Here is an 8,328-nt window from a genome sequence, read left to right as displayed (position 1 = left end):
GAGCTTTCTTGACCACGCGTCAAACACAAAGCTTAATTAGCTTTTTGGTTTTGATTATCTTTAATGGTATTTTTTTTGATTTTACAACCAAAGCGATATATTATGTAATCATCTTTCAAATAGCTTTGTCACATTTACACATAATTTTTATCATTAAAACATAGCCCAAAACTGTTTTAAAACAGTCATATACCATCTACTACACCACTACAGGTGTAAGGCGTAAACATTTTTCCACCAAAGTTTACGGTCCCCGAAAAATGTGCAGAAAAGCATTCGATAAATATGCAACAAACACTAAATTAACTTCTAATTGAAAAATATTGATAACAAAAACGTATATTATCGTCATTACCGGTTAGATGAAAACATGCAGCACAGAATACGAGAAACAAGTAAATTGTGATCGTAACCTTTATAAAGTAACAGTTTCTTCTGAATAGATCGAGGCAAAAATCCCATCGGGTATAATTATAATTGCATGGTACTTGTGATCAGTCATGCACACATATCACATGATAATAATGCCAACATATGAACTATGCCTAGCCAATATAACTAAAAGATTGATTCACGTGACATCATATGTTAAAGAGACTTTACACAGATTTTCGTGTTTTTGTTAAATCTCATTTGATATGTTTACCAATACATCTATAATATGTTAAGTAGTATTGATTTCTTCCTGATTTTAATCTGGGACGTCGTTTAACATAAGCAAGTGCGTTACCATTTCGCAACGCATGCCGAAATATTTCAAAGCAAATTATAAACACTTATTTGTAATACAATTATTTCCCAAAATGTCGAAGAAAAGCGGTAAAACGCTATATATTTTTTACCGATTTCGCATATTGATTATCCATAAATGAACCAAATATTTTAGTCAACATTTTAATCAGTTACATTTGAATGTAATGTGATAAAAATTATACAATAACTAACGAAATTAGTCTAAAAGCTGTCGTGTAGCCAAGTTTAACCTTTTACCTAATTGTGTGACCTTGGCCTTAAATGTAAGAAGGTTGTAACACATCTATCTATCTCTGTTAACTGCCAACCGCTTTTTCGAGTATTAAGAGCAGATATGGACACTGTCGAGTCCGTTTCCTGAGAAGAACCAGTATCAAAAAAAAAATCAATCAATCCACTACACACATGACACGCAGTCTAAAATGGTGAACTTAAATGGTAAATTATATATAAAATTACGTCATGAATGATGAAATTACAGTAGGAAAAAGCTGTTTTAGGCAAATTTAAAGTTTGACACTTAATTTTGACCTTGACCTTTACTTTTGAGTAGGGGATACGGATTGTACAAGCGCCTCAACGCCTTCACACGATGGACATGAATACCAAATAATATGTAAATTGCATGATGAATGAGAACAAGCTGTTAAACGGCTAAATTTGAACTTGACATCTTAGTGTTACCTTTATCTTTGACACACCGCCTCTTCATAGTGGGCATTTGTGGTAAGGTATTTAAAAAAATTACACAATGAATGACGAAATAACAATCCGGTTTAGCTCTTTATGGCAAATTTTTACCTGTAACCTCTACGTTTGACCTTAACGGGGTTCGAATGCGACATGACTTTTCATGATGGTGAACATTTGTGGTAAATTATTAAAAAAAACTGCACGATGAATGACAAAATTACAAGCGGAACAAGATGTGTTTTGGCGACATTGACTGTTGACCTTTAAGTGTGACCTTGCCTTTTGATATAGGGAGACGGGTTTCAAGCGAGACATGCCGACTCCTCGAGGTGGTAATTAAAAAAAGCAACATAATAAAAATAGACTATTATAAGTGATCTTTAACTTTGAAGCAGGGAGGTGGATTTAACGTTTCAAGATGATGAACATTTGCTTTAAAGGGACCTTTTCACAGATTTTGACATGTATTGAAGTTTGTCATTAAATGCTTTATATTGGTAAATGTAAACATTAAATCTAAAAGCTCCAGGAAGAACATGAACAAAGTTAATTCAATTAATAAATAAAAGTAACCCTCAACTGGGCTCGAACCACTGACCCCTGGAGTAAAAATCCAGCGCATAGACCACTCGGCCGAACGTGCTCATACAATGAATGATGCATTTCATACTTTATACAAGATAAGTATTGATGCAAAGCATCAAGGGCGTCGGGAATTTCAGTGTAAAAGGCACTCAATGAAGTTACATGGAACGATTTTTTTCTACTGTAAATATTAATATATTGGCCGATTATTTTAAACAAAATAGAAAAAGATACTGGTATAATCATTATCTATGATTTTGTGTTATAACCCCCAAATAACCATTATCTATGATGTTGTGTTATAACCCCCAAATAACCATTATCTATGATTTTGTGTTGTAACCCCAAAATATTTCATAATTCATTTTATTTACATTGGTTTCCTTTTTTTTTACTGGCATCCGTGTGCAGTTTTCATTAATGGAACAAAACTGTGTAGGTTTTTAAAAATCTGCTTCATCTTGTAAGCGTAATTTCATATTTTTCTCAACTTCAAGGGGAGATGATTCTGAACTTATTCTTACGTTGCTCATTTACGATAGGGGTTGAGTACTCATTGATATGAAACCACTGTGAAATTGTTAATGTGTTTACGACCCCCCCCCCCCCCCCCCCCACCCTCTCACACATAAATTTCATGGGCATAATAAAAACAAAAAAAATTTACAATAAAAAAGCACATTTATTTAATCTAAAATGTCTACATCAAAACTAAAAGTTAACATAGAACACAAATAAAACAATTTGATTCTCCTGTGAATCGAACCTTGAGCCTCTCACGTGTAAAGCGAGCGTGTAACCACTACACTACGGAACCGCTTGAAAAATCACCTTCTAACTAACATATTAATAAGCTATTAATAGTCGGTTTAAATGTAAATCCGGAAGTTAACACGCTGGATAGTGAGCGGGGTTAAATGTCCATACCAAAGGGTCCATACCACTGGCAAGATGCGGGTCAGGCCTGCGGATTCTATATGTTGTTCTTAAAAAAAAAGCTGTAGGAGGACTTGATAGTAATGAGACTGGGGTGCTGTGATTGTGCTCCTCATTGATAAGCGGCTGCTTCCTTTATCAAGACTCATTATTACAATTAATAATATGTGTCGCGCTACGCGCTCTATAGCGCCTTTATTACTAACTATGTGGTTGCTATGATAGTGGAACAAAGAAGTTTTGTTTTTATACAAAACCAGAAAGTTCACCGGTTCGCGTAATTGCCCAGTCCCTGTGATATTTTATTATTGCCCAGTCCCCGTGATCAGTTATGAATTAAAAGAATTAGCTTTGCATTATTGGCAATAAATGTTGTAGTAAATGTAATAGGCACAGATGCAGTACTTATTTACAATAATTTACACAAAAATCACCACTATGCAAGATATTCTGACAACACAAATATATACATTGATCCGTAAAATAACTTCTCCTCCCATAAGCGAAAAAAAACGTATTACATACTAGTCGCCGCACCTCAGTGCGACGCCAATAAGCAATCCTCGTAGTGTCACAAAATATAACGACAATAACAGAACTCTCCAAATGATTCAATCGTTTCGCGTTGCAACATTATATATTTTTCAGGTTTTTAAATTGTCAAAAGATGCATACTGAGTATAATGGATATTTTAGAGCATGGGAAATGTTCAGTATCACTGTTTCCTCAAAAATAGTATAACTACAACGAAAATTGCGAATCTGAGACATTTTGTTTACCAAAACGATAAAAAGGTCCCTTTAAGTTATATAAAAATTGCGCAAAATATGACAAAGTAAAAGTCCGAACAAGCTGCATACGCACACACTCGGCCATAGTGGTAGCTATAACGAACGGGCTCGACAAACATGCATTCACAAATAAAATCCTTCAAGACAAATGCCAATCGTAAGCTTTGCTTATTTTATTCAAAGCAGTTGTTTACTGTTATATTCAATAATATTTTATTTTTATATATGGTTTGTACTCAAAAAATGCAAAATCAAATACATTTTAAAGAGATAATATCATTTAAAATAATTTATATACATTTTTTGACAGGGTTGTGCTTTTTTTACTATTGTACTTAATTAAACATTAATGGAAAAAGAGATGTACGTTACATTTATTGGGACTAAAAGGTTATCAAATGTCCATTTTACTTAAGTGTATCGTGATATTATTCCAGCAAAGTTGGTCGTTACACGTAAATACTATTGAAACTTAGTAAAAGTATACCTGAGAAATGCGTTTTTTTTTTGCTTTTTCTTTGCACTGACCGTGCCATTGCGATGATCTCAGTTTTCTACAGTTTGTGGAATATTTTGTGTACACTTGTATTGTGTCGTGCGTCGTGCATTTGTTTTGTTTCGCACAGTTTGGCAATAGTAGTGGTTTTCAAGCACGTCAATGAAATATATTTACATATGAAGTTTCGTTTCGATATCTCTGAAAGTTTTAAGATCAGCCAAGAAGAAACTCAGAACGTTACATTTAAAACTAATACCCAGTGACATAACAATGCCCTTACAAGAAGGACGTGAGCTGCTAACTCGTTTCATTTAATTCTATATAGATTCGCCATACCGTCAGATAATGACATTTCTATGACGGTGCACGAGAACTGAGAAAATCAAAGTACTGGTAGTACTGGTGTGACGATGCTTTTTAAGAGGATGGATATAAAACATCAATTTAAGTTTATCTATATCACCACAATTGTGTATGTTGATACGAACATTTGGGTACGATAAAAAATTTGGGTACGAAAATTTTGGTTACGAAAAAAAATTGGTACGAAAAAAAAATTGCGTACGAAACATTTTTGGTACGAAAAAAAAGTTTAGGGGTACGGGGAAGTAGTACCCGTGGGTAACTTGACCCATTGAGCGAAACTGGGAGGCGGGTCACATTCTTGTTCATTAAGTATGGCAATACTTTCATGATGATTCTCGAAAGTAGGTATGAGCACATAGCCGGGCCATATGAGCTCAATCGTATGAGCACTTGACTATCCGAGTTCGCCCACGAACATATGGATAAGTTAACTAATAGCGTAATGACCTTATACATGTATATGCTGAAATCTAACAATCGAACGAAATATCAAACATGGTATGTACACTTAGTTGGTTGTGTAATTTCTGTTAGAATATCGTATTCAATATGTTAATTTTAAATGATTGTGCCCGCACTTGAGTTTGTTGCCTTTTTTGAGTCTATACGCGCCTAGGCTGCACCCAGTGTGTGTATTTGTTTTTCCAAGGTAATGAGTTACCTCCGCGCTGAGGCTGCATAATGTTGGGACCCGGAGTGTGTCCAGCACTCCTACCTAATAAGATTAGATTGACAACAGTTGGGACGAATTTTGAATGATAGCTGCAATTTCCAGCTATTTGTTTTGTACTGAAATACTTTTTAATTTTTTATATGGTCAAATGCTGCGGGGGGGGATGAGATTATCCGGAAAAAACACCTGTCCGGATTGGTGACCACAAAACAGACAAAATATAACATTGCGCCGGGAGCGGGAATCGAACCGATGTCGTAAAGGTGAAAAAGCGAACGTCCTTACCACTGCGATAGCGGAACGGACAATTACGCAAAGAAATGTTGTTTTATCTATATATATCATAGCAGACTAGCAGTGCAGCGTTTACAATTTGCAGGTTCGATATTGTTCGCATTCTTTAGTTTTGTGATCACGTAAAAAGTTAATTTTACATGTTTTTATTCGCAATTTATTTACTAAATCGAGAACAAATATCAAACAAAATAGAGAAAATATATACATTTTGTAGTTGTTTCATTGGTCCATAAAAATAAAATGGATGTAAAATTACTAATTTGAAATTAACGTTCTGATACACTTATTGAATCTGTTTCCCCAGAATGTGCTGTTCTATTAATATTTACCTTTATCAACACGAACGACAACTCTGCTAGGAGAATGTTATCAATGAAAATCAACGAGCAATCTCCTACGCAGTGGCGAATGCCAAGGGAAGTAACTGAAAAATCGAGTTATCTCAATCGGACTGGCTCGGTCTTTTACATAGGTCGCCATTGTGAAGATTTTTTTTACTGATTATCAAACCTTGGACGATGCTGTTCCAGCATCGTCAAAAAGGAGCGAATATATTGGGAAAATAGTAGCGGCCTATGAGTAAAGACTGTTTAAAATTAGTGATACGAGCGGCAAGTTATTTTTTGCAACATTCATTCCAGTACAAGTCGTCTGCCATGGCGGTACCATGGCCGAAGAACCGCCGACATATGTTTTGTCCTTCATTTGAATGATGCTTCATAGATAGGAAAGTGTCCCATTCGTTGTGTGATTTCCAACCCAGGTCATGCTTTACCTCCGATAAAAAATAATGTTGACTTTTGCATTGCTTAGTTTGAAACACTTTAGTACGTATACTGGTTGCAATGAAGATTTACCTGCAGATGTTTTTATCCGCAGGGATACACGCTTTTGTGAATGAAAGTCAAACCCCCCTTCCGATTACCACTTGTTAACGCTTGTTTATCAAGATCTCCCGTTGGATGCGTTTCTAATATAGATTCCAGGATGAAGCCATCCGCAAATAGTCGATTGCCCGTTTATTGTCCATTCGGATGTCATTGGTCAATAGCAGGAACAAAGGTAGCCCTATGACAGCCATATTCGGCACAATATGGTGTCAAACAAACATGCTTTTCCCACAGCCTTTAAGCACACAGGCACCCCTGTGCATACATGTCAAATGTTTTCTAATAATTAATTGTGTGTGTTCGTTTTAGCTCTGGAGTAATGTAAAAATTAATAACGGACACTTACAATTTGCACAAAATCAATGCCATGCCAACGGTGGGTCTGCGCCCCTATGCCATGACAAAATTGTGTGGAAATGTTTGAAACAGGTGTGGCTGTGTGAGAATTGGTTGATTCCAGACCATTACGTTTGTTGATAGTGATCCAGTTTGAGGAATATGGCGAGGCGTATGATTCGTTTAGCGACATGTAACCCTTTGCAAGCGTTACAACACACTATCTTTTCAAACACCCCACGTGCGAACTGTAGACTGCAACACTTGCAACTGTCATTGAGAATTGTTGACAGATCATCAATTAAACTTACTATAGATAATGTCGTGGCTCTTCGGCTCACGACAGCCGCCCCCGGGCGGGGCATACCCGCCGGTTATCCCTCCTCCAGGGGACGCAGGAGGCAGTGACAAGGGGGGTCAGGACGGGAAGACTCGTTCGGACGCCTACAGTTTCGACTCCGCTGCTTTGGAACGAGCTGCAAAGGCTGCGCAGACGCTAGAAAAATCTCGTAAATGAACTTTTAACTCCGATTTCGGTTGTTTCATAATAATATATTGTGGATAAGCAGTTCTTTAAATTATATGGTTTTATTGAGACTTGAGAATAATGTGAAGGTCAAACTGTTGCAATTGTTTCATCAGAAAGGGTAAAGCTAGAGTCAGAGCTCCAGATAAGGCTTTGTGAAATTCTTAACGTTACTACCAGATTTTCAAAAATAATTCTCAACTCTGAAATTATATTCTTAACGTTACTTCTAAGTTTTGGAAAATAATTCTTAACTTTTCTAAATGACTTAAAAATACATAATAATGTTTTTTTTCATGCAAAAAATCAAAATAAACGTACTAGCAACTTAATTTTAACAAGTTCAACAGTGTCTATTCAGTATTATACAATTTTATTTTTCAAATACCTTCATATGCCCAAACTGTGCTTAGATTGCATGCCTTCGATGAATTTTTACATAGTTCACAATTAAAACGGGTCTCCCCTCCAATCTTTTCAACAATTCGCCACGGGAATTGTCCCTTCCACTCGTTCAATGTTTTTTTGTTTAAGTTTGGACCTGTGTTGTTGGGCTTTTATTTTAGCTTTTCAGACTGTTTCGGCAACTGAACATACAACATCGTATAAGATCTTTTCTATAATGTCTTTCTTAACATTCAATATCGGCTCACTTTGCGTACAATATGTTAAAAGCGTGTTTTTGCACGCTTTGCAGTTTTTAGGACGCTCTCTGGGCGCCACCATTGTTTTTTGACAGATAGACTGTACACGCTGCTTTTATTGGAAAAAATGCGCTTTGTTAAACAAACCTGATAACCATTTTATATAAGCACCAAAAAGATCTTTAATACCCGAAAAGAACTAAAAAAACAATACAAATCGATATAAAAATTATATTCGTAACTTGATTTTGTAATTTTAATGGTACAACAAGATTTTAAAATAAATACGTAACAGTCCGACTTGAAAATAATTTGTAATTACGAAAATACAACCCTTA

General features: G+C 35.7%; 1 protein-coding gene across 1 annotated transcript in view; it reads left to right on the top strand.

Annotated features, from left to right (window-relative positions):
- Positions 1-7,049: 7,049 nt before the first annotated feature.
- LOC127830953 (ATPase family AAA domain-containing protein 3-B-like) overlaps positions 7,050-8,328 on the top strand; it is a 30,091-nt gene continuing 28,812 nt past the window's right edge. The window contains exon 1 of the mRNA XM_052355901.1: positions 7,050-7,329. Coding sequence (XP_052211861.1) covers positions 7,140-7,329 — 190 coding nt within the window. The 5' untranslated portion in view covers positions 7,050-7,139. The remainder of the gene's footprint in view (positions 7,330-8,328) is intronic.

The sequence above is a fragment of the Dreissena polymorpha genome, chromosome 5 (assembly GCF_020536995.1).
Source record: "Dreissena polymorpha isolate Duluth1 chromosome 5, UMN_Dpol_1.0, whole genome shotgun sequence".
In the NCBI taxonomy this organism is placed as follows: Eukaryota; Metazoa; Mollusca; class Bivalvia; order Myida; family Dreissenidae; genus Dreissena; species Dreissena polymorpha.
The sequence above is the reverse complement of the archived record's forward strand: the minus strand, read 5'-3'. Positions and strand labels throughout refer to the sequence as shown.